Source organism: Rattus norvegicus, chromosome X (assembly GCF_036323735.1).
Source record: "Rattus norvegicus strain BN/NHsdMcwi chromosome X, GRCr8, whole genome shotgun sequence".
Lineage (NCBI taxonomy): Eukaryota > Metazoa > Chordata > Mammalia > Rodentia > Muridae > Rattus > Rattus norvegicus.
Window position 1 is genome coordinate 35,880,280 of NC_086039.1, and position 26,320 is coordinate 35,906,599.

The 26,320-nt window shown below is 40.7% G+C and overlaps 1 protein-coding gene across 15 annotated transcripts in view; it reads left to right on the top strand.

Annotated features, from left to right (window-relative positions):
• Positions 1–26,320, top strand: part of Reps2 (RALBP1 associated Eps domain containing 2) — a 272,844-nt gene that overhangs the window by 199,020 nt on the left and 47,504 nt on the right. For all 15 annotated transcript variants that reach the window (XM_039100469.2, XM_039100474.2, XM_039100476.2 and 12 more), the window contains one exon: positions 1,112–1,173. In XM_039100469.2, the coding sequence (XP_038956397.1) occupies positions 1,112–1,173 (62 nt within the window). The remainder of the gene's footprint in view (positions 1–1,111; positions 1,174–26,320) is intronic.

The window sequence follows — 26,320 nt, forward strand, 5'->3', positions numbered from 1 at the left end:
TTCTTGCTTCCTCAGATATTCTCTGTATCTCATAAAATTAAAGAAAATGTTAGACTTCAGCTTTCTTCCAAAAAATTCTTCTGATGTGGCCAGATTATTTAGAATCATATTTAGTAACAATCAGAGAGGGGGAAAGAAAGAAAAACTTGAAATCAGTTAAGTCAATGCATCGTTTCTGGTTTCTTCTACTGCTGGTCAGTCCATTTCCTCATAGGTGGCAGACCTCCGGAGCCCGGGCTCTCCTTTATGGAAGCCTATGTACTAAGCTAATGAACAACAGTGACCAGAAGCTAGTGACAAAGATGGAAACTCAAAGAAGATTCCCTCTGGCCTGATTTATTTGAACCTGGTTTATATGAAAATGAGTAAATAACGGCAGAATAAGGACTTGACCACATTTTCCATGCTAAATCGTCTTTTGCTAAAAAAAAATGTTTTCCTTATTTTTTTATCCTGTCTTAATCGTCACCACCATCATAAATACTTGAATTTTGGGTAAGATGAAGATGAAAAGGGGATTGAAAAAACATGCATTCTTTTTCACTGGAATATGTTCATTGTATGTTGTATGACAATTTCTTTCTTTCAAGTATATCTTGTGCTTTGACTGTGTTTGCCCCTCCCATTCTTTCCTGTTGGTCCCCCTGCCTTTCATCCCTTCTGGTAGGTCTGCTCTCTTTAGTTTCCTTTCTGCTTTCATGGCTTTATGTGTCTATATATAATGTAGGATCCATAAATGAGAAAAAACACATGGTACTTGTCTTTCTGAGTCTGACTTATTCACTTAATATAGTGACTTTGAGTTGTACTCATTTCCAGCACATGATATTTTATTTTTCTTTATTATTGAATACACACACACACACACACACACACACACACACACACATACATACACACACACACCAGTTTCTTTATGCATTTATCTGCTGATGGATACCTATGCTTATAATATAATTTTGCTATTGTGATTAGCATAGACTTAGAAAAAATTAAGCCTTCAAAGGGATTTAATAAGCGTAAATATGTTAAATGCCATCAATATTATTAGTTAAATACATTTTTGTCTTTTTATGGAACGGTGGTTCTTAACAGTATTTTTTCTTTTTAGCTGCTAACTCAGGATTGTTACCCCCACCACCGGCACTTCCTCCACGACCTTGTCCAACACAGGTAGGTGACATATTTGATTTCTGCTAACTGTTGTCCTACTGATATGCTACTTTGCATTGGAGTCTCCAGCTACTTTCTGGATTAAGAAACTCGCAGTTCATTTCTCCTAATTCAGGTATAGTCTCACGTGAAAAAGGGACATTCTTTTTTTTTTATTAACTTGAGTATTTCTTATATACATTTCAAGTGTTATTCCCTTTCCCGGTTTCCGGGCAAACATCCCCCTCCCCCCTCCCCTTCCTTATGGGTGTTCCCCTCCCAACCCTCCCCCCATTGCCGCCCTCCCCCCATAGTCTAGTTCACTGGGGGTTCAGTCTTAGCAGGACCCAGGGCTTCCCCTTCCACTGGTGCTCTTACTAGGATATTCATTGCTACCTATGGGGTCAGAGTCCAGGGTCAGTCCATGTATAGTCTTTAGGTAGTGGCTTAGTCCCTGGAAGCTCTGGTTGCTTGGCATTGTTGTACTTTTGGGGTCTCGAGCCCCTTCAAGCTCTTCCAGTTCTTTCTCTGATTCCTTCAATAGGGGACCTATTCTCAGTTCAGTGGTTTGCTGCTGGCATTCGCCTCTGTATTTGCTGTATTCTGGCTGTGTCTCTCAGGAGCGATCTACATCCGGCTCCTGTCGGTCTGCACTTCTTTGCTTCATCCATCTTGTCTAATTGGGTGGCTGTATATGTATGGGCCACATGTGGGGCAGGCTCTGAATGGGTGTTCCATCAGTCTCTGTTTTAATCTTTGCCTCTCCCTTCCCTGCCAAGGGTATTCTTTTTCCTCATTTAAAGAAGGAGTGAAGCATTCACATTTTGATCATCCGTCTTGAGTTTCGTTTGTTCTAGGGATCTAGGGTAATTCAAGCATTTGGGCTAATAGCCACTTATCAATGAGTGCATACCATATATGTCTTTCTGTGATTGGGTTAGCTCACTCAGGATGATATTTTCCAGTTCCAACCATTAGCCTACGAATTTCATAAAGTCGTTGTTTTTGATAGCTGAGTAATATTCCATTGTGTAGATGTACCACATTTTCTGTATCCATTCCTCTGTTGAAGGGCATCTGGGTTCTTTCCATTTTCTGGCTATTATAAATAAGGCTGCGATGAACATAGTGGAGCATGTGTCTCTTTTATATGTTGAGGCATCTTTTGGGTATATGCCCAAGAGAGGTATAGCTGGATCCTCAGGCAGTTCAATGTCCAATTTTCTGAGGAACCTCCAGAATGATTTCCAGAATGGTTTTACCAGTCTGCAATCCCACCAACAATGGAGGAGTGTTCCTCTTTCTCCACATCCTCGCCAGCATCTGCTGTCACCTGAGTTTTTGATCTTAGCCATTCTCACTGGTGTGAGGTGAAATCTCAGGGTTGTTTTGATTTGCATTTCCCTTATGACTAAAGATGTTGAACATTTCTTTAGGTGTTTCTCAGCCATTCGGCATTCCTCAGCTGTGAATTCTTTGTTTAGCTCTGAACCCCATTTTTTTAATAGGGTTATTTGTTTCCCTGCGGTCTAACTTCTTGAGTTCTTTGTGTATTTTGGATATAAGCCCTCTATCTGTTGTAGGATTGGTAAAGATCTTTTCCCAATCTGTTGGTTGCCGTTTTGTCCTAACCACAGTGTCCTTTGCCTTACAGAAGCTTTGCAGTTTTATGAGATCCCATTTGTCGATTCTTGATCTTAGAGCATAAGCCATTGGTGTTTTGTTTAGGAAATTTTTTCCAGTGCCCATGTGTTCCAGATGCTTCCCTAGTTTTTCTTCTATTAGTTTGAGTGTGTCTGGTTTGATGTGGAGGTCCTTGATCCACTTGGACTTAAGCTTTGTACAGGGTGATGAGCATGGATCGATCTGCATTCTTCTACATGTTGACCTCCAGTTGAACCAGCACCATTTGCTGAAAATGCTATCTTTTTCCCATTGGATGGTTTTGGCTCCTTTGTCAGAAATCAAGTGACCATAGGTGTGTGGGTTCATTTCTGGGTCTTCAATTCTATTCCATTGGTCTATCTGTCTGTCTCTGTACCAATACCATGCAGTTTTTATCACTATTGCTCTGTAATACTGCTTGAGATCAGGGATAGTGATTCCACCTGAAGTCCTTTTATTGTTGAGGATAGTTTTAGCTATCCTGGGTTTTTTGTTATTCCAGATGAATTTGCAAATTGTTCTGTCTAACTCTTTGAAGAATTGGATTGGTATTTTGATGGGGATTGCATTGAATCTGTAGATTGCTTTTGGTAAAATGGCCATTTTTACTATATTAATCCTGCCAATCCATGAGCATGGGAGATCTTTCCATCTTCTAAGGTCTTCTTCAATTTCTTTCTTCAGTGTCTTGAAGTTCTTATTGTACAGATCTTTTACTTGCTTGGTTAAAGTCACACCGAGGTACTTTATATTATTTGGGTCTATTATGAAGGGTGTCGTTTCCCTAATTTCTTTCTCGGCTTGTTTCTCTTTTGTGTAGAGGAAGGCTACTGATTTATTTGAGTTAATTTTATACCCAGCCACTTTGCTGAAGTTGTTTATCAGCTTTAGTAGTTCTCTGGTGGAACTTTTGGGATCGCTTAAATATACTATCATATCATCTGCAAATAGTGATATTTTGACTTCTTCTTTTCCGATCTGTATCCCCTTGACCTCCTTTTGTTGTCTGATTGCTCTGGCTAGAACTTCAAGAACTATATTGAATAAGTAGGGAGAGAGTGGGCAGCCTTGTCTAGTCCCTGATTTTAGTGGGATTGCTTCAAGTTTCTCTCCATTTAGTTTAATGTTAGCAACTGGTTTGCTGTATATGGCTTTTACTATGTTCAGGTATGGGCCTTGAATTCCTATTCTTTCCAGGACTTTTATCATGAAGAGGTGTTGAATTTTGTCAAATGCTTTCTCAGCGTCTAATGAAATGATCATGTGGTTCTGTTCTTTCAGTTTGTTTATATAATGGATCACGTTGATGGTTTTCCGTATATTTAACCATCCCTGCATGCCTGGGATGAAGCCTACTTGATCATGGTGGATGATTGTTTTGATGTGCTCTCGGATTCGGTTTGCCAGAATTTTGCTGAGTATTTTTGCGTCGATATTCATAAGGGAAATTGGTCTAAAGTTCTCTTTCTTTGTTGGGTCTTTGTGTGGTTAAGGTATAAGAGTAATTGTGGCTTCGTAGAAGGAATTCAGTAGTGATCCATCTGTTTCAATTTTGTGGAATAGTTTGGATAATATTGGTATGAGGTCTTCTATGAAGGTTTGATAGAATTCTGCACTAAACCCGTCTGGACCTGGGCTCTTTTTGGTTGGGAGACCTTTAATGACTGCTTCTATTTCCTTAGGAGTTATGAGGTTGTTTAACTGGTTTATCTGTTCCTGATTTAACTTCGGTACCTGGTATCTGTCTAGGAAATTGTCCATTTCCTGAAGATTTTCAAGTTTTGTTGAATATAGGTTTTTATAGTAGGGTCTGATGATTTTTTGAATTTCCTCTGAATCTGTTGTTATGTCTCCCTTTTCATTTCTGATTTTGTTAATTTGGACACACTCTCTGTGTCCTCTCGTTAGTCTGGCTAAGGGTTTATCTATCTTGTTGATTTTCTCAAAGAACCAACTTTTGGTTCTGTTGATTCTTTCTATGGTCCTTTTTGTTTCTACTTGGTTGATTTCAGCTCTGAGTTTGATTATTTCCTGCCTTCTACTCCTCCTGGGTGTATTTGCTTCTTTTTGTTCTAGAGCTTTTAGGTGTGCTGTCAAGCTGCTGACATATGCTCTTTCCTGTTTCTTTCTGCAGGCACTCAGAGCTATGAGTTTTCCTCTTAGCACAGCTTTCATTGTGTCCCATAAGTTTGGGTATGTTGTACCTTCATTTTCATTAAATTCTAAAAAGTTTTTAATTTCTTTCTTTATTTCTTCCTTGACCAGGTTATCATTGAGTAGAGCATTGTTCAATTTCCAAATATATGTGGGCATTCTTCCTTGATTGTTATTGAAGACCAGTTTTAGGCCGTGGTGGTCCGATAGCACGCATGGGATTATTTCTATCTTTCTGTACCTGTTGAGGCCCGTTTTTTGACCAATTATATGGTCAATTTTGGAGAAAGTACCATGAGGAGCTGAGAAGAAGGTATATCCTTTTGCTTTAGGATAGAATGTTCTATAAATATCCATTAAGTCCATTTGGCTCATGACTTCTCTTAGTCTGTCTACATCTCTGTTTAATTTCTGTTTCCATGATCTGTCCATTGATGAGAGTGGGGTGTTGAAATCTCCCACTATTATTGTGTGAGGTGCAATGTGTGTTTTGAGCTTTAGTAAGGTTTCTTTTACATATGTAGGTGCCCTTGTATTTGGGGCATAGATATTTAGGATTGAGAGTTCATCTTGGTGGATTTTTCCTTTGATGAATATGAAGTGTCCTTCCTTATTTTTTTTGATGACTTTTAGTTGAAAATTGATTTTATTTGATATTAGAATGGCTACTCCAGCTTGCTTCTTCTGACCATTTGCTTGGAAATTTGTTTTCCAGTTTTCACTCTGAGGTAATGTCTGTCTTTGTCTCTGAGGTGTGTTTCCTGTAGGCAGCAGAATGCAGGGTCCTCGTTGCGTATCCAGTTTGTTAATCTATGTCTTTTTATTGGGGAGTTGAGGCCATTGATGTTGAGAGATATTAAGGAATAGTGATTATTGCTTCCCGTTATATTCATATTTGGATGTGAGGTTATGTTTGTGTGCTTTCATTCTCTTTGTTTTGTTGCCAAGACGATTAGTTTCTTGCTTCTTCTAGGGTATAGCTTGCCTCCTTATGTTGGGCTTTACCATTTATTATCCTTTGTAGTGCTGGATTTGTAGAAAGATATTGTGTAAATTTGGTTTTGTCATGGAATATCTTGGTTTCTCCGTCTATGTAAATTGAGAGTTTTGCAGGATACAGTAACCTGGGCTGGCATTTGTGTTCTCTTAAGGTCTGTATGACATCAGTCCAGGATCTTCTGGCCTTCATAGTTTCTGGCGAAAAGTCTGGTGTGATTCTGATAGGTCTCCCTTTATATGTTACTTGACCTTTTTCCCTTACTGCTTTTAATATTCTTTCTTTATTTTGTGCGTTTGGTGTTTTGACTATTTTGTGACGGGAGGTGTTTCTTTTCTGGTCCAATCTATTTGGAGTTCTGTAGGCTTCTTGTATGCCTATGGGTATCTCTTTTTTTAGGTTAGGGAAGTTTTCTTCTATGATTTTGTTGAAGATATTTACTGGTCCTTTGAGCTGGGAGTCTTCACTCTCTTCTATACCTATTATCCTTAGGTTTGATCTTCTCATTGAGTCCTGGATTTCCTGTATGTTTTGGACCAGTAGCTTTTTCTGCTTTACATTATCTTTGACAGTTGAGTCAATGGTTTCTATGGAATCTTCTGCTCCTGAGTTTCTCTCTTCCATCTCTTGTATTCTGTTGGTGAAGCTTGTATCTACAGCTCCTTGTCTCTTCTTTTGGTTTTCTATATCCAGGGTTCTTTCCATGTGTCCTTTCTTGATTGCTTCTATTTCCATTTTTAATTCCTTCAACTGTTTGATTGTGTTTTCCTGGAATTCTTTCAGGGATTTTTGCGATTCCTCTCTGTAGGCTTCTACTTGTTCTCTAAGGGAGTTCTTCACGTCTTTCTTGAAGTCCTCCAGCATCATGATCAAATATGATTTTGAAACTAGATCTTGCTTTTCTGGTGTGTTTGGATATTCCATGTTTGTTTTGGTGGGAGAATTGGGCTCCGATGATGGCATGTAGTCTTGGTTTCTGTTGCTTGGGTTCCTGCGCTTGCCTCTCGCCATCAGATTATCTCTAGTGTTACTTTGTTCTGCTATTTCTGACAGTGGCTAGACTGTCCTATAAGCCTGTGTGTCAGGAGTGCTGTAGACCTGTTTTCCTCTCTTTCAGTCAGTTATGGGGACAGAGTGTTCTGCTTTCGGGCGTGTAGTTTTTCCTCTCTACAGGTCTTCAGCTGTTCCTGTGGGCCTGTGTCTTGAGTTCACCAGGCAGCTTTCTTGCAGCAGAAAAGTTGGTCTTACCTGTGGTCCCGAGGCTCAAGTTCGCTCGTGGGGTGCTGCCCACGGGCTCTCTGCAGCGGCAGCAACCAGGAAGACCTGTGCCGCCCCTTCCGGGAGCTTCAGTGCACCAGGGTTCCAGATGGCCTTTGGTGTTTTCCCCTGGCGTCCGAGATGTGTGCACAGAGAGCAGTCTCTTCTGGTTTCCCAGGCTTGTCTGCCTCTCTGAAGGTTTAGCTCTCCCTCCCACGGGATTTGGGTGCAGAGAACTGTTTATCCGGTCTGTTTCCCTCAGGTTCCAGCGGTGTCTCAGAAGCAGCGGTCCTGCCGCTCCTGGGCCCTCCCCCACGGGAGCCCAGAGGCCTTATACAGTTTCCTCTTGGGCCAGGGATGTGGGCAGGGGTGAGCAGTGTCGGTGGTCTCTTCCGCTCTGCAGCCTCAGGAGTGCCCACCTGACCAGGCGGTGAGGTCTCTTTCCCCAGGGGTCTGGGAGCAGAGAGCTGCTGCAGGCCGGGATCCGAGGGCGTGGGACCTCCCAGGGACATTCTTTAGTAAGCTAACAGTTACACTTTTAGTTTCAGTTCTTGAGAGTTGGGTGTGGTTTTTCTATACAGAGAAGTAGAAAGGGTGTATCTGTAATTGGGGTCAGGGGACATGAGTGTTCTGTATAGCACATGCAGCCTGAATAACCATATGTTCAATGGCGGTTTAAGAGGTGTGTTAATTCCACATATATTGAAAATAAGGGATCATTAGCCCATGCTGTGGCTTGGGTTCATAATACCTTTCTAAAGGATGCTCTTTCCACTCAGAGCTGGAAAGTGTGTATTCAGAATCTGTTTTCCCTGTAAACTCACTGTGTCACCTTTGCCTTGTGTGCTACCATGGCCTTCCCCATCCAGATTGGAAATGAGAAGGTGTGGCAAACCCATGGGGTACTGCACATAGTGCTATAGGTCACTTCTAGCTGTTGGTGAGAAATGTTGGGAGGTGGCTATGGAGAGGTGAGTTTTCTATTTTGTTTCTCTGTGTGGAACAGGACGTACCTTTCCATGTGGTGAGTCACAGGATCAGTCTTGGAAACCATTTGTAGGATTTGCATATCCTTTCTTCAGACAATTACATGACCTTTAGCAACCACGCAGTAATCAGGAGATACAAATGCCATGAGGTATTATTGGCCTTTTGCTTCCGTCTGAAGGGTAATAAAGAGCCTAGTTCTTCCTGATCCGCATATAAATAAGTGAGGAGTCCTTTTCTAGAATTTGGCATTGGCTTTAAGAGAAATTGGTCTGTTAAGAAGTGGTAATTGAACCCCTGCTATTTGTCTAATGTCAAACCTTAGTTCTACCCCAAGTGTTTCCTTTGTTATAAGGAAACACTCATTCAAAATTATTAACTATGTTAATTGAGCTTCTACATCAGACTAGACTTTGGGCTAATCACTAGTAATGCATAATTTTATCTCTCCAAACTTTTACGATGTAGGTACTAATATTATTCTTTTTCTTATTGACAAGAAAAGCTGCTACTAGCTGTCCTTATCTGAGCTGGTTGCCCAGAGCATCTTGCCTGCTTGGGATTTAGTGACACAGAATTTGACAGGGAGAACTGGGAATTCTGGGATTGATATTAATGAATAAGTCCTCCCTGTTATTTACCAGATTCCCAGAAAAACATAAGTGCTGAGCTGGGCATTCAGCTCCAATTTCCAGATTTCAGACTACAGGAGCAGGTGTGTAAGAAATGTAGGCAGAAAACCCCCTGACCACTTCCCTCTTCTTATTTTCCTTTGTTCACTGTAAATGGGACACATCTATCCAATATATAAAGTTCTGGGTAGTAAACATGTGGTTGTATTTAGTTTTGTGCCATACCAAACTAGGAACAGCTAAATAGCCACATGCATGTGACATCAGAGTGTTTCCAAAGCTACTTGTGATGAAACCGTCTGGGAGACATTAATAGGGGTTTGTGGTCAAATGAATTTGCAAGGCACTTTACCCAACTCCTCTAGGAGATTGGCAGTGCACACAAACCCACCAAAGGCTTTGAAGTCCTAAACACAAAACAAAGGTCAGTTTGGTAAAGGCTGACACTTTCCTAGCTTTTCCAACTATCTTTTTATTTCTAAACCACTTATTTCTGTTCCAAGGGCTTAGTGGTAAGGAAACACTAGAACACCCACCTTAAAGTCCTGCTTTGAATGTTGCCAAATTACTCCCATGTGCTACCTCGTTTGTATATTATGATACTAAAGTTACATTCTACATGTTACATGAATAGCCTCCCTTGAAGAATTGAAAGTGAAAGCTGATCGCATGTGCTTTGGCCAGGAGGGACTTTCAAATTGTCCCAGTTTTCAGTTTGTTTCATTTTCTTCCTCATGTCTCTGCATAGCAGATTTTATTATAGAAAACTTAAACATTTCTGAAGCCTACTTTTGCTTTATTAAATGGTTTAGATTTGTTTTTTGCTGTTTATGGACCATCAATCTCACCTTGGAAATATATCTTTGACTATGGACATATATCCATAGAGGCTTTTATGAGGTTTAGACTAGTAGCACCACCAGGCACCTAGAGGAGACGCTAACAAGCCTGGCATGATTTAAATGATTCCACTTATTAATAGCTCGAAATGAGATTTAAAAATTCCTAATATTTTTGGTTTTAAAATTTCTGTGATATAATATGAGTAAGACAAGATTGTAATAAACAGGAAATTGTTTTATTTTCTACAAAGGAATACTATCTTTAAAAGCATGTAACAAATCAATAGTAAAGTGATTCCATGTTCTCAGTATGTTCTACATACAACAAAAGTAGAATTAGTGCTGGCAATGGAGCTCAGGAGTGGAGTGCTTGGTTAGCACATACAAACTTCCTAGATTCTGCCCTCAGCACTGAAAATCAAAAAACAAAACAAGATAAAACAAAAACGAAATGGAATTTCTTTTATCATTTGAGAGAGATGAAGTCGTTTTTCAGCATAAGGTGCTGTTTAGCTGGCTCCTCTTACAGTGATATGAACATCTGGATTGGGTTATGTATATGGGGCTCCAGAGTTAGGACAGGGAGTAAATTCAGAGAAACAAATATTACATTTTTCCCAGTATAGGCAAGATTGAGGAGTGCTAAGTAAAGAAAGAATCAGGTGTTTGGCTTCCTCATTTTTTAGAAACCAAGGCATCAGTCCAGAGGAGGTGATATATTTTTATTTCATATTTAAACAATTTATTCATAGCATAAGCAAGCAAAGGGCAATTAGAGTAAATCATTTCACATAGAACAGTGGTAAGTAAGAGTTAAGTGTGTTAGCTCACATATAAATTAAGGAAAACTGCATCCACAGAGTTTGCATTTGCCCTATAGGCCAATACTCTGCTAAGGTTTTTGTTGTTTTTTTTAACCTTAGGGATTATCTGGAGCTTGAATAGCTAAGTCCCTTCACTAGTATTCTTTTTCTTTTTCTTTTTTTTTCAGGACTTTAAAGCTGTTTTATTGAAATACTGTCTTGTTTACAATTCTCAACTCCACAAATCCTCATCAATTATTTAATATTTTTTTCTTGTTGAATTAAACTGGGTAACTATTTTCTTAGGAGAAAATGTCTGGTGAAATGTAAAGCTTACTTTTAACCTATATAAATTTTTCTATTCGAGCACAGTTCTCCAGTTTCTTTTTTTTTTTCTTTTTCTTTCTTTTTTTTTATTAACTTGAGTATTTCTTATATACAATTCGAGTGTTATTCCCTTTCCCGGTTTCCGGGCAAACATCCCCCTCCCCCCTCCCCTTCCTTATGGGTGTTCCCCTCCCAACCCTCCCCCCATTGCCGCCCTCCCCCCATAGACTAGTTCACTGGGGGTTCAGTCTTAGCAGGACCCAGGGCTTCCCCTTCCACTGGTGCTCTTACTAGGATATTCATTGCTACCTATGGGGTCAGAGCCCAGGGTCAGTCCATGTATAGTCTTTAGGTAGTGGCTTAGTCCCTGGAAGCTCTGGTTGCTTGGCATTGTTGTACTTTTGGGGTCTCGAGCCCCTTCAAGCTTTTCCAGTTCTTTCTCTGATTCCTTCAATAGGGGACCTATTCTCAGTTCACTGGTTTGCTGCTGGCATTCGCCTCTGTATTTGCTGTATTCTGGCTGTGTCTCTCAGGAGCGATCTACATCCGGCTCCTGTCGGTCTGCACTTCTTTGCTTCATCCATCTTGTCTAATTGGGTGGCTGTATATGTATGGGCCACATGTGGGGCAGGCTCTGAATGGGTGTTCCTTCAGTCTCTGTTTTAATCTTTGCCTCTCCCTTCCCTGCCAAGGGTATTCTTTTTCCTCATTTAAAGAAGGAGTGAAGCATTCACATTTTGATCATCCGTCTTGAGTTTCGTTTGTTCTAGGGATCTAGGGTAATTCAAGCATTTGGGCTAAAAGCCACTTTCAATGAGTGCATACCATGTATGTCTTTCTGTGATTGGGTTAGCTCACTCAGGATGATATTTTCCAGTTCCAACCATTTGCCTACGAATTTCATAAACTCGTTGTTTTTGATAGCTGAGTAATATTCCATTGTGTAGATGTACCACATTTTCTGTATCCATTCCTCTGTTGAAGGGCATCTGGGTTCTTTCCATTTTCTGGCTATTATAAATAAGGCTGCGATGAACATAGTGGAGCACGTGTCTCTTTTATATGTTGAGGCATCTTTTGGGTATATGCCCAAGAGAGGTATAGCTGGATCCTCAGGCAGTTCAATGTCCAATTTTCTGAGGAACCTCCAGACTGATTTCCAGAATGGTTTTACCAGTCTGCAACCCCACCAACAATGGAGGAGTGTTCCTCTTTCTCCACATCCTCGCCAGCATCTGCTGTCACCTGAGTTTTTGATCTTAGCCAATCGCACTGGTGTGAGGTGAAATCTCAGGGTTGTTTTGATTTGCATTTCCCTTATGACTAAAGATGTTGAACATTTCTTTAGGTGTTTCTCAGCCATTCGGCATTCCTCAGCTGTGAATTCTTTGTTTAGCTCTGAACCCCATTTTTTAATAGGGTTATTTGTTTCCCTGCGGTCTAACTTCTTGAGTTCTTTGTATATTTTGGATATAAGGCCTCTATCTGTTGTAGGATTGGTAAAGATCTTTTCCCAATCTGTTGGTTGCCGTTTTGTCCTAACCACAGTGTCCTTTGCCTTACAGAAGCTTTGCAGTTTTATGAGATCCCATTTGTCAATTCTTGATCTTAGAGCATAAGCCATTGGTGTTTTGTTCAGGAAATTTTTTCCAGTGCCCATGTGTTCCAGATGCTTCCCTAGTTTTTCTTCTATTAGTTTGAGTGTGTCTGGTTTGATGTGGAGGTCCTTGATCCACTTGGACTTAAGCTTTGTACAGGGTGATAAGCATGGATCGATCTGCATTCTTCTACATGTTGCCCTCCAGTTGAACCAGCACCATTTGCTGAAAATGCTATCTTTTTTCCATTGGATGGTTTTGGCTCCTTTGTCAGAAATCAAGTGACCATAGGTGTGTGGGTTCATTTCTGGGTCTTCAATTCTATTCCATTGGTCTATCTGTCTGTCTCTGTACCAATACCATGCAGTTTTTATCACTATTGCTCTGTAATACTGCTTGAGTTCAGGGATAGTGATTCCCCCTGAAGTCCTTTTATTGTTGAGGATAGCTTTAGCTATCCTGGGTTTTTTGTTATTCCAGATGAATTTGCAAATTGTTCTGTCTAACTCTTTGAAGAATTGGATTGGTATTTTGATGGGGATTGCATTGAATCTGTAGATTGCTTTTGGTAAAATGGCCATTTTTACTATATTAATCCTGCCAATCCATGAGCATGGGAGATCTTTCCATCTTCTGAGGTCTTCTTCAATTTCTTTCCTCAGTGTCTTGAAGTTCTTATTGTACAGATCTTTTACTTGCTTGGTTAAAGTCACACCGAGGTACTTTATATTATTTGGGTCTATTATGAAGGGTGTCGTTTCCCTAATTTCTTTCTCGGCTTGTTTCTCTTTTGTATAGAGGAAGGCTACTGATTTATTTGAGTTAATTTTATACCCAGCCACTTTGCTGAAGTTGTTTATCAGCTTTAGTAGTTCGCTGGTGGAACTTTTGGGATCACTTAAATATACTATCATGTCATCTGCAAATAGTGATATTTTGACCTCTTCTTTTCCGATCTGTATCCCTTTGATCTCCTTTTGTTGTCTGATTGCTCTGGCTAGAACTTCAAGAACTATATTGAATAAGTAGGGAGAGAGTGGGCAGCCTTGTCTAGTCCCTGATTTTAGTGGGATTGCTTCAAGTTTCTCTCCATTTAGTTTAATGTTAGCAACTGGTTTGCTGTATATGGCTTTTACTATGTTTAGGTATGGGCCTTGAATTCCTATTCTTTCCAGGACTTTTATCATGAAGGGGTGTTGAATTTTGGCAAATGCTTTCTCAGCGTCTAATGAAATGATCATGTGGTTCTGTTCTTTCAGTTTGTTTATATAATGGATCACGTTGATGGTTTTCCGTATATCAAACCATCCCTGCATGCCTGGGATGAAGCCTACTTGATCATGGTGGATGATTGTTTTGATGTGCTCTTGAATTCGGTTTGCCAGAATTTTATTGAGTATTTTTGCGTCGATATTCATAAGGGAAATTGGTCTGAAGTTCTCTTTCTTTGTTGTGTCTTTGTGTGGTTTAGGTATAAGAGTAATTGTGGCTTCGTAGAAGGAATTCGGTAGGGCTCCATCTGTTTCAATTTTGTGGAATAGTTTGGATAATATTGGTATGAGGTCTTCTATGAAGGTTTGATAGAATTCTGCACTAAACCCGTCTGGACCTGGGCTCTTTTTGGTTGGGAGACCTTTAATGACTGCTTCTATTTCCTTAGGAGTTATGGGGTTGTTTAACTGGTTTATCTGTTCCTGATTTAACTTCGATACCTGGTATCTGTCTAGGAAATTGTCCATTTCCTGAAGATTTTCAAATTTTGTTGAATATAGGTTTTTATAGTAAGATCTGATGAATTTTTGAATTTCCTCCGAATCTGTAGTTATGTCTCCCTTTTCATTTCTGATTTTGTTAATTTGGACGCACTCTCTGTGTCCTCTCGTTAGTCTGGCTAAGGGTTTATCTATCTTGTTGATTTTCTCAAAGAACCAACTTTTGGTTCTGTTGATTCTTTCTATGGTCCTTTTTGTTTCTACTTGGTTGATTTCAGCTCTGAGTTTGATTATTTCCTGCCTTCTACTCCTCCTGGGTGTATTTGCTTCTTTTTGTTCTAGAGCTTTTAGGTGTGCTGTCAAGCTGCTGACATATGCTCTTTCCTGTTTCTTTCTGCAGGCACTCAGAGCTATGAGTTTTCCTCTTAGCACAGCTTTCATTGTGTCCCATAAGTTTGGGTATGTTGTACCTTCATTTTCATTAAATTCTAAAAAGTTTTTAATTTCTTTCTTTATTTCTTCCTTGACCAGGTTATCATTGAGTAGAGCATTGTTCAATTTCCAAATATATGTGGGCATTCTTCCTTGATTGTTATTGAAGACCAGTTTTAGGCCGTGGTGGTCCGATAGCACGCATGGGATTATTTCTATCTTTCTGTACCTGTTGAGGCCCGTTTTTTGACCAATTATATGGTCAATTTTGGAGAAAGTACCATGAGGAGCTGAGAAGAAGGTATATCCTTTTGCTTTAGGATAGAATGTTCTATAAATATCCGTTAAGTCCATTTGGCTCATGACTTCTCTTAGTCTGTCGACATCACTGTTTAATTTCTGTTTCCATGATCTGTCCATTGATGAGAGTGGGGTGTTGAAATCTCCCACTATTATTGTGTGAGGTGCAATGTGTGTTTTGAGCTTTAGTAAGGTTTCTTTTACGTATGTAGGTGCCCTTGTATTTGGGGCATAGATATTTAGGATTGAGAGTTCATCTTGGTTGATTTTTCCTTTGATGAATATGAAGTGTCCTTCCTTATCTTTTTTGATGACTTTTTTTTTTTTATTAACTTGAGTATTTCTTATATACATTTCGAGTGTTATTCCCTTTCCCGGTTTCCGGGCAAACATCCCCCTCCCCCCTCCCCTTCCTTATGGGTGTTCCCCTCCCAACCCTCCCACCATTGCCGCCCTCCCCCCATAGACTAGTTCACTGGGGGTTCAGTCTTAGCAGGACCCAGGGCTTCCCCTTCCACTGGTGCTCTTACTAGGATATTCATTGCTACCTATGGGGTCAGAGTCCAGGGTCAGTCCATGTATAGTCTTTAGGTAGTGGCTTAGTCCCTGGAAGCTCTGGTTGCTTGGCATTGTTGTACTTTTGGGGTCTCGAGCCCCTTCAAGCTCTTCCAGTTCTTTCTCTGATTCCTTCAATAGGGGACCTATTCTCAGTTCAGTGGTTTGCTGCTGGCATTCGCCTCTGTATTTGCTGTATTCTGGCTGTGTCTCTCAGGAGCGATCTACATCCGGCTCCTGTCGGTCTGCACTTCTTTGCTTCATCCATCTAGTCCAATTGGGTGGCTGTATATGTATGGGCCAAATGTGGGACAGGCTCTGAATGGGTGTTCCTTCAGTCTCTGTTTTAATCTTTGCCTCTCCCTTCCCTGCCAAGGGTATTCTTTTTCCTCATTTAAAGAAGGAGTGAAGCATTCACATTTTGATCATCCGTCTTGAGTTTCGTTTGTTCTAGGGATCTAGGGTAATTCAAGCATTTGGGCTAATAGCCACTTATCAATGAGTGCATACCATGTATGTCTTTCTGTGATTGGGTTAGCTCACTCAGGATGATATTTTCCAGTTCCAACCATTTGCCTACGAATTTCATAAACTCGTTGTTTTTGATAGCTGAGTAGTATTCCATTGTGTAGATGTACCACATTTTCTGTATCCATTCCTCTGTTGAAGGGCATCTGGGTTCTTTCCATTTTCTGGCTATTATAAATAAGGCTGCGATGAACATAGTGGAGCACGTGTCTCTTTTATATGTTGAGGCATCTTTTGGGTATATGCCCAAGAGAGGTATAGCTGGATCCTCAGGCAGTTCAATGTCCAATTTTCTGAGGAACCTCCAGACTGATTTCCAGAATGGTTTTACCAGTCTGCAATCCCACCAACAATGGAGGAGTGTTCCTCTTTCTCCACAACCTCGCCAGCATCTGCTGTCACCTGAGTTTTTGATCTTAGCCAATCGCACAGGTGTGAGGTGAAATCTCAGGGTTGTTTTGATTTGCATTTCCCTTATGACTAAAGATGTTGAACATTTCTTTAGGTGTTTCTCAGCCATTCGGCATTCCTCAGCTGTGAATTCTTTGTTTAGCTCTGAACCCCATTTTTTAATAGGGTTATTTGTTTCCCTGCGGTCTAACTTCTTGAGTTCTTTGTATATTTTGGATATAAGGCCTCTATCTGTTGTAGGGTTGGTAAAGATCTTTTCCCAATCTGTTGGTTGCCGTTTTGTCCTAACCACAGTGTCCTTTGCCTTACAGAAGCTTTGCAGTTTTATGAGATCCCATTTGTCAATTCTTGATCTTAGAGCATAAGCCATTGGTGTTTTGTTCAGGAAATTTTTTCCAGTGCCCATGTGTTCCAGATGCTTCCCTAGTTTTTCTTCTATTAGTTTGAGTGTGTCTGGTTTGATGTGGAGGTCCTTGATCCACTTGGACTTAAGCTTTGTACAGGGTGATAAGCATGGATCGATCTGCATTCTTCTACATGTTGCCCTCCAGTTGAACCAGCACCATTTGCTGAAAATGCTATCTTTTTTCCATTGGATGGTTTTGGCTCCTTTGTCAAAAATCAAGTGACCATAGGTGTGTGGGTTCATTTCTGGGTCTTCAATTCTATTCCATTGGTCTATCTGTCTGTCTCTGTACCAATACCATGCAGTTTTTATCACTATTGCTCTGTAATACTGCTTGAGTTCAGGGATAGTGATTCCCCCTGAAGTCCTTTTATTGTTGAGGATAGCTTTAGCTATCCTGGGTTTTTTGTTATTCCAGATGAATTTGCAAATTGTTCTGTCTAACTCTTTGAAGAATTGGATTGGTATTTTGATGGGGATTGCATTGAATCTGTAGATTGCTTTTGGTAAAATGGCCATTTTTACTATATTAATCCTGCCAATCCATGAGCATGGGAGATCTTTCCATCTTCTGAGGTCTTCTTCAATTTCTTTCTTCAGTGTCTTGAAGTTCTTATTGTACAGATCTTTTACTTGCTTGGTTAAAGTCACACCGAGGTACTTTATATTATTTGGGTCTATTATGAAGGGTGTCGTTTCCCTAATTTCTATCTCGGCTTGTTTCTCTTTTGTATAGAGGAAGGCAACTGATTTATTTGAGTTAATTTTATACACAGCCACTTTGCTGAAGTTGTTTATCAGCTTTAGTAGTTCTCTGGTGGAACTTTTGGGATCACTTAAATATACTATCATATCATCTGCAAATAGTGATATTTTGACCTCTTCTTTTCCGATCTGTATCCCTTTGATCTCCTTTTGTTGTCTGATTGCTCTGGCTAGAACTTCAAGAACTATATTGAATAAGTAGGGAGAGAGTGGGCAGCCTTGTCTAGTCCCTGATTTTAGTGGGATTGCTTCAAGTTTCTCTCCATTTAGTTTAATGTTAGCAACTGGTTTGCTGTATATGGCTTTTACTATGTTTAGGTATGGGCCTTGAATTCCTATTCTTTCCAGGACTTTTATCATGAAGGGGTGTTGAATTTTGTCAAATGCTTTCTCAGCATCTAATGAAATGATCATGTGGTTCTGTTCTTTCAGTTTGTTTATATAATGGATCACGTTGATGGTTTTCCGTATATTAAACCATCCCTGCATGCCTGGGATGAAGCCTACTTGATCATGGTGGATGATTGTTTTGATGTGCTCTTGAATTCGGTTTGCCAGAATTTTATTGAGTATTTTTGCGTCGATATTCATAAGGGAAATTGGTCTGAAGTTCTCTTTCTTTGTTGTGTCTTTGTGTGGTTTAGGTATAAGAGTAATTGTAGATTCGTAGAAGGAATTCGGTAGGGCTCCATCTGTTTCAATTTTGTGGAATAGTTTGGATAATATTGGTATGAGGTCTTCTATGAAGGTTTGATAGAATTCTGCACTAAACCCATCTGGACCTGGGCTCTTTTTGTTTGGGAGACCTTTAATGACTGCTTCTATTTCCTTAGGAGTTATGGGGTTGTTTAACTGGTTTATCTGTTCCTGATTTAACTTTGATACCTGGTATCTGTCTAGGAAATTGTCCATTTCCTGAAGATTTTCAAATTTTGTTGAATATAGGTTTTTATAGTAAGATCTGATGATTTTTTGAATTTCCTCTGAATCTGTAGTTATGTCTCCCTTTTCATTTCTGATTTTGTTAATTTGGACGCACTCTCTGTGTCCTCTCGTTAGTCTGGCTAAGGGTTTATCTATCTTGTTGATTTTCTCAAAGAACCAACTTTTGGTCCTGTTGATTCTTTCTATGGTCCTTTTTGTTTCTACTTGGTTGATTTCAGCTCTGAGTTTGATTATTTCCTGCCTTCTACTCCTCCTGGGTGTATTTGCTTCTTTTTGTTCTAGAGCTTTTAGGTGTGCTGTCAAGCTGCTGACATATGCTCTTTCCTGTTTCTTTCTGCAGGCACTCAGCGCTATGAGTTTTCCTCTTAGCACAGCTTTCATTGTGTCCCATAAGTTTGAGTATGTTGTATCTTCATTTTCATTAAATTCTAAAAAGTTTTTAATTTCTTTCTTTATTTCTTCCTTGACCAGGTTATCATTGAGTAGAGCATTGTTCAATTTCCACGTATATGTGGGCATTCTTCCCTTATTGTTATTGAAGACCAGTTTTAGGCCGTGGTGGTCCGATAGCACGCATGGGATTATTTCTATCTTTCTGTTGAGGCCCGTTTTTTGACCAATTATATGGTCAATTTTGGAGAAAGTACCATGAGGAGCTGAGAAGAAGGTATATCCTTTTGCTTTAGGATAGAATGTTCTATAAATATCCGTTAAGTCCATTTGGCTCATGACTTCTCTTAGTCTGTCGACATCACTGTTTAATTTCTGTTTCCATGATCTGTCCATTGATGAGAGTGGGGTGTTGAAATCTCCCACTATTATTGTGTGAGGTGCAATGTGTGTTTTGAGCTTTAGTAAGGTTTCTTTTACGTATGTAGGTGCCCTTGTATTTGGGGCATAGATATTTAGGATTGAGAGTTCATCTTGGTGGATTTTTCCTTTGATGAATATGAAGTGTCCTTCCTTATCTTTTTTGATGACTTTTAGTTGGAAATTGATTTTATTTGATATTAGAATGGCTACTCCAGCTTGCTTCTTCTGACCATTTTCTTGGAAAGTTGTTTTCCAGCCTTTCACTCTGAGGTAGTGTCTGTCTTTGTCTCTGAGGTGTGTTTCCTGTAGGCAGCAGAATGCAGGGTCCTCGTTGCGTATCCAGTTTGTTAATCTATGTCTTTTTATTGGGGAGTTGAGGCCATTGATATTGAGAGATATTAAGGAATAGTGATTATTGTTTCCCTTTATATTCATATTTGGATGTGAGGTTATGTTTGTGTGCTTTCATTCTCTTTGTTTTGTTGCCAAGACGATTAGTTTCTTGCTTCTTCTAGGGTATAGCTTGCCTCCTTATGTTGGGCTTTACCATTTATTATCCTTTGTAGTGCTGGATTTGTAGAAAGATATTGTGTAAATTTGGTTTTGTCATGGAATATCTTGGTTTCTCCATCAATGTTAATTGAGAGTTTTGCTGGATACAGTAACCTGGGCTGGCATTTGTGTTCTCTTAGGGTCTGTATGACATCAGTCCAGGATCTTCTGGCCTTCATAGTTTCTGGCGAGAAGTCTGGTGTGATTCTGATAGGTCTCCCTTTATATGTTACTTGACCTTTTTCCCTTACTGCTTTTAATATTCTTTCTTTATTTTGTGCGTTTGGTGTTTTGACAATTATGTGACGGGAGGTGTTTCTTTTCTGGTCCAATCTATTTGGAGTTCTGTAGGCTTCTTGTATGCCTATGGGTATCTCTTTTTTTAGGTTAGGGAAGTTTTCTTCTATGATTTTGTTGAAGATATTTACTGGTCCTTTGAGCTGGGAGTCTTCACTCTCTTCTATACCTATTATCCTTAGGTTTGATCTTCTCATTGAGTCCTGGATTTCCTGTATGTTTTGGACCAGTAGCTTTTTCCGCTTTACATTATCTTTGACAGTTGAGTCAATGATTTCTATGGAATCTTCTGCTCCTGAGATTCTCTCTTCCATCTCTTGTATTCTGTTGGTGAAGCTTGTATCTACAGCTCCTTGTCTCTTCTTTTGGTTTTCTATATCCAGGGTTGTTTCCATGTGTTCTTTCTTGATTGCTTCTATTTCCATTTTTAATTCCTTCATCTGTTTGATTGTGTTTTCCTGGAATTCTTTCAGGGATTTTTGCCATTCCTCTCTGTAGGCCTCTACTTGTTTATTAATGATTTCCTGTGTTTCCCTAAGTGTGTTCATGTCTTTCTTGAAGTCCTCCAGCATCATGATCAAATATGATTTTGAAACTAGATCTTGCTTTTCTGGTGTGTTTGGATATTCCATGTTTGTTTTGGCGGGAGAATTGGGCTCCGATGATGGCATGCAGTCTTGGTTTCTGTTGCTTGGGTTCCTGCGCTTGCCTCTCGCCATCAGATTATCTCTAGTGTTACTTTGTTCTGCTATTTCTGACAGTGGCTAGACTGACCTATAAGCCTGTGTGTCAGGAGTGCTGTAGACCTGTTTTCCTCTCTTTCAGTCAGTTATGGGGACAGAGTGTTCTGCTTTCGGGCGTGTAGTTTTTCCTCTCTACAGGTCTTCAGCTGTTCCTGTGGGCCTGTGTCTTGAGTTCACCAGGCAGCTTTCTTGCAGCAGAAAAGTTGGTCTTACCTGTGGTCCCGAGGCTCAAGTTCGCTCGTGGGGTGCTGCCCACGGGCTCTCTGCAGCGGCAGCAACCAGGAAGACCTGTGCCGCCCCTTCCGGGAGCTTCAGTGCACCAGGGTTCCAGATGGTCTTTGGTGTTTTCCCCTGGCGTCCGAGATGTGTGCACAGAGAGCAGTCTCTTCTGGTTTCCCAGGCTTGTCTGCCTCTCTGAAGGTTTAGCTCTCCCTCCCACGGGATTTGGGTGCAGAGAACTGTTTATCCGGTCTGTTTCCCTCAGGTTCCAGCGGTGTCTCAGAAGCAGCGGTCCTGCCGCTCCTGGGCCCTCCCCCACGGGAGCCCAGAGGCCTTATACAGTTTCCTCTTGGGCCAGGGATGTGGGCAGGGGTGAGCAGTGTCGGTGGTCTCTTCCGCTCTGCAGCCTCAGGAGTGCCCACCTGACCAGGCGGTGAGGTCTCTTTCCCCAGGGGTCTGGGAGCAGAGAGCTGCTGCAGGCCGGGATCCGAGGGCGTGGGACCTCCCAGGGACATTCTTTAGTAAGCTAACAGTTACACTTTTAGTTTCAGTTCTTGAGAGTTGGGTGTGGTTTTTCTATACAGAGAAGTAGAAAGGGTGTATCTGTAATTGGGGTCAGGGGACATGAGTGTTCTGTATAGCACATGCAGCCTGAATAACCATATGTTCAATGGCGGTTTAAGAGGTGTGTTAATTCCACATATATTGAAAATAAGGGATCATTAGCCCATGCTGTGGCTTGGGTTCATAATACCTTTCTAAAGGATGCTCTTTCCACTCAGAGCTGGAAAGTGTGTATTCAGAATCTGTTTTCCCTGTAAACTCACTGTGTCACCTTTGCCTTGTGTGCTACCATGGCCTTCCCCATCCAGATTGGAAATGAGAAGGTGTGGCAAACCCATGGGGTACTGCACATAGTGCTATAGGTCACTTCTAGCTGTTGGTGAGCTAGCTGCTGCGGGCCGGGATCCGCGGGTGTGGGACTTTTTTTCCTTCTTTTTTTTTTTTTTGTTTTGTTCTTTTTTTTTTCCTTCCTTTTTTTTTTATTAACTTGAGTATTTCTTATATACATTTCAAGTGTTATTCCCTTTCCCGGTTTCCGGGCAAACATCCCCCTCCCACCTCCCCTTCCTTATGGGTGTTCCCCTCCCAACCCTCCCCCCATTGCCACCCTCCCCCCACAGTCTAGTTCACTGGGGGTTCAGTCTTAGCAGGACCCAGGGCTTCCCCTTCCACTGGTGCTCTTACTAGGATATTCATTGCTACCTATGGGGTCAGAGTCCAGGGTCAGTCCATGTATAGTCTTTAGGTAGTGGCTTAGTCCCTGGAAGCTCTGGTTGCTTGGCATTGTTGTACTTTTGGAGTCTCGAGCCCCTTCAAGCTCTTCCAGTTCTTTCTCTGATTCCTTCAACGGGGGTCCTATTCTCAGTTCAGTGGTTTGCTGCTGGCATTCGCCTCTGTATTTGCTGTATTCTGGCTGTGCCTCTCAGGAGCGATCTACATCCGGCTCCTGTCGGCCTGCACTTCTTTGCTTCATCCATCTTGTCTAATTGGGTGGCTTTATATGTATGGGCCACACGTGGGGCAGGCTCTGAATGGGTGTTCCTTCTCTGTCTGTTTTAATCTTTGCCTCTCTCTTCCCTGCCAAGGGTATTCTTGTTCCCCTTTTAAAGAAGGAGTGAAGCATTCACATTTTGATCATCGGTCTTGAGTTTCATTTGTTCTAGGCATCTAGGGTAATTCAAGCATTTGGGCTAATAGCCACTTATCAGTGAGTGCATACCATGTGTGTTTTTCTGTGATTGGGTTACAGTGAGGTGACTTTTAAAGAAGCAAGAGAACCTTTCTGTTTAAGGTGACTGAGGATACAGAGCTGTACTGTACAGAAACAGCTGTGCAGGAGGTCTTGAGACAGTCAAGGAGCTACCTGGGATTCAGGAAGACAGTTCAGGAAAGAGAGATTTAGTGGGTCCTCTGGAGGGAGTAGTGAGGAGCAGCCGCAGTGCTTACAGAGCTATGAGAGAGTAGATGTAACCCCCAGCAGAGTTCTGTCTGGGCACAGTAGGGGAGAGCCTACTACTGTAATTTTGTTAAGTGAACCCATCTTTAGCAATGCTAGATTTATTTCTAAGAGAATAATGTGGAGTTGGTGTTAAAGTACTTGTTTACCCTGTGTTCCATCCCAACAACATTAAAAAACAAAAATGAGGTATTATCTCATTGGCAACTTTCAAATATCTGTGATGAAATAACAAGAAAAACTTTTGTATGGGCAGTATAGAACGTTTCTAATTTTAAATTTTCATGTATTTTTCCTCTATAAATTAAAAACTCAGTGAAACAAAGTTTTGAAACCTTTTGTTGTAACATAATTAGATATATAACACATTTACCTTTATATAGTACACAGAAGACTGACTCATGCTGCAACTGTCTGTATAACAGTCATGAGCTTTCTGTATTTCTTTTCTCAGTTTGTGCTGTATACATACATACATAAATACATACATACATACATGTGTGTGCCTCTGTATTCATTACTGTGACTTCTGTCTCACAGTGAAAACCCAGTTTAAAAACTTTATTTTATTATTAATTATGCGTATCTATGTGTGAGTTTGTATGCGTGCTCACAATGCCAAGAACAGGGTGTGGAATATTCTAGAGCTGGAGTTACTGGAGATTGTGAGCTGCCATGTGTGTCCTCAGACCTGAACTTGGGTCCACTGCAAGAATAGTACACACTCTTAACCACTGAGCTATTCATCTCTCCTGCCTTTAAAATCCAGTTATAAAAAATAGTTAGCTTAATCCAAACTTGCTATTTCAGAATCAGTAGCTTCTTTTGAAGGCACAGTAGCCATTAAGTACGGTTAAGATTGAAATACAGACACTTGGTTGGTTAGAAAGCTAAGTAAACATGCAGCTTGTTCAGCTACCATCATGAAAGACAAAGCTGTCTGTGATAGTGATACAATGCATTGGAATTACCTGCACTGGGTGGCTGTTATGAGTGGAGTCCCAAAATAAGGAATCCAGGCAGCCTTAGTTTTCTGTTGTCTTTTCTTCCTAGTCAGAGATTGGTGGGTATGGGGGGGGGGTGACACCACCAGCAGCAATTACAAGCTTGATGACAGAGTCCAATTGTTCATCTCCACAAACAGCAAGTTGAGAGTGATATGTGGTAATGCACTTTACCTTTAAGTCTTTTGGAACATTTCCTGACAGTATGCTTATGTTTGTGGAGAGTTACTCCAGGATGGCTGTGCTATGCTCAGCAGCAGTTGCACCCACACATTCATGGGCGCTTGTCAGAAATTTCAGATGTCCTTGAATACCACCCACGGAGAGCTGCAGGCTGGCAGGCTGCAAGCAGGAAACCACCTTTGTCTTCTCAGCCTCACCACTAGCCATTTCATATTCCGCTGAAGCTGGAACAAGACAGAGAAAAGGCTAGTCAGATACACAGCAAAACACCACCGCCTACTCCTTCACTGCACCACTCTTCAAACTGACATGTTTATCAGCTTTCAAAAGTACATTCCACTGCTTAATTTTTAGTCCTCAACACATAATATGTACTAATAGCTATTTTTTATTCAACAATGCAAAGGAGGTTTTTCAAGCCTATCCCTGGGTTTTTGTTAGATGGTTTTGTGGCTTCTGAGGGGGAGCAATGTCATCCCAAGTGACATAGCTTCATCTAAACCATACACACACACACACACACACACACACACACACACACACACATGCAAACACAAACAAGCAGACATATGCTTACATATAAAATAGGTGATTTTAAATAAACATGAACTTCTATGATTCCTTAAGGCTTTAAAAAGCATCCTTAGTGTTATTTGTCCATCCTTCTCTTCTTTATGTGTAATCTTCCACCCTCCCTACCCAGTTAAGGCCCTTACCTCACCTTTTTCTCATCTCCCCCGTCTTAGTACTAGTATTCTGCTATTCCCTCCATAGATCTCCTTCTCCCCCACATCATTGTTCCTTTTTACTTTCTTTGTATCTGTAGTTACTCCGAGTTATATATTTGCATACAAAAATTTAGAATTAAGATTCACAAATAAGAGAGAATATATAGTGTTTGGCTTTCGATCTGGGTTATCTGATTAAGTACAATGTTTTATAGACTCTCAAAGCAGTATGGGCTATTGCTGTTATTCTTGCTTGCCTCCCAGAAATTGAAGCTAAAATTCTATTGCTGAAGACAGTATTTACTTTGAATATAGAACTTGGAGAAATTGAGCTGGGTCTGACCTAGAAGCCTCCTCCCTGAAGACTAGCTTCATAGTAATAGAAACTGCCAAGGAAGAAAGGAGATCAGTAGTCTTACCCATCCGTAATGCCTGGACCACAAAAAAGACAAGAACAGCAAGATGTAGTAGTGATATTATTTCCTGGGGGTAACGAACAGCCATCTAATTAGATGTAATGCCTTCTCAGTAGAAGGGAAATCATGTCTGATACTATAAACCTAGCTTACTACCAGTGCTTGATGAGGCTGTGGAATTTAGAGATCTACTATTGGTATTTCCCTAGACCAGTATAACTTTAACTACATTCTAAATACTTACCCCTTTACCCACAGATAAATATAATTTTCACCCCCTTTCAAAGAAACTACTACTACTTTCTTCCTCCTCCTTCTTCTTCTTCCTCTTCTTTTTAACAGCAGAGAGACCTACTGGTCAAATGCAGATTCTTAACTGACTGTGTGATGTTTAGTCCTAAGGGGTACATCTACAGTACAATTTCGTATAGTTAAGGCTGGGGTTCCAGTGAGGAAGGGGGAGAAGGAAGAGTGTAAGAGGACCAGGATATCTGCTGCATGGTAGTGTTTCTTTTATGTGGCAGGGAAGCTATACCCTTGAAATCTCACCAATGTGTCTGCCTAAACAATACCTAAAAAATGATAGCATGAGTAGACAGGCCGGACGGGGGGAATCTCACACTGGAGGGAGGGAGGGAGGGAGGGAGAGAGGGAGGGAGGGATGGATGTGTGTGTATGTGTGAGTGCATATGTAATAATAAGAGGCCCTGGGTTTGAAAATTAGTGGGCCTGGGAGGAGTTAGAGGGAGGAGAGGAAGAGAGAATGTTATATATGAAACTTTGAAAATTTTAAAAGAGGAATCTTTTATTTATGAAACTTAAATTATTCTGAAGCAAATTTACAAGATTTGTCACCTACGATGCCACTTTTCATTTT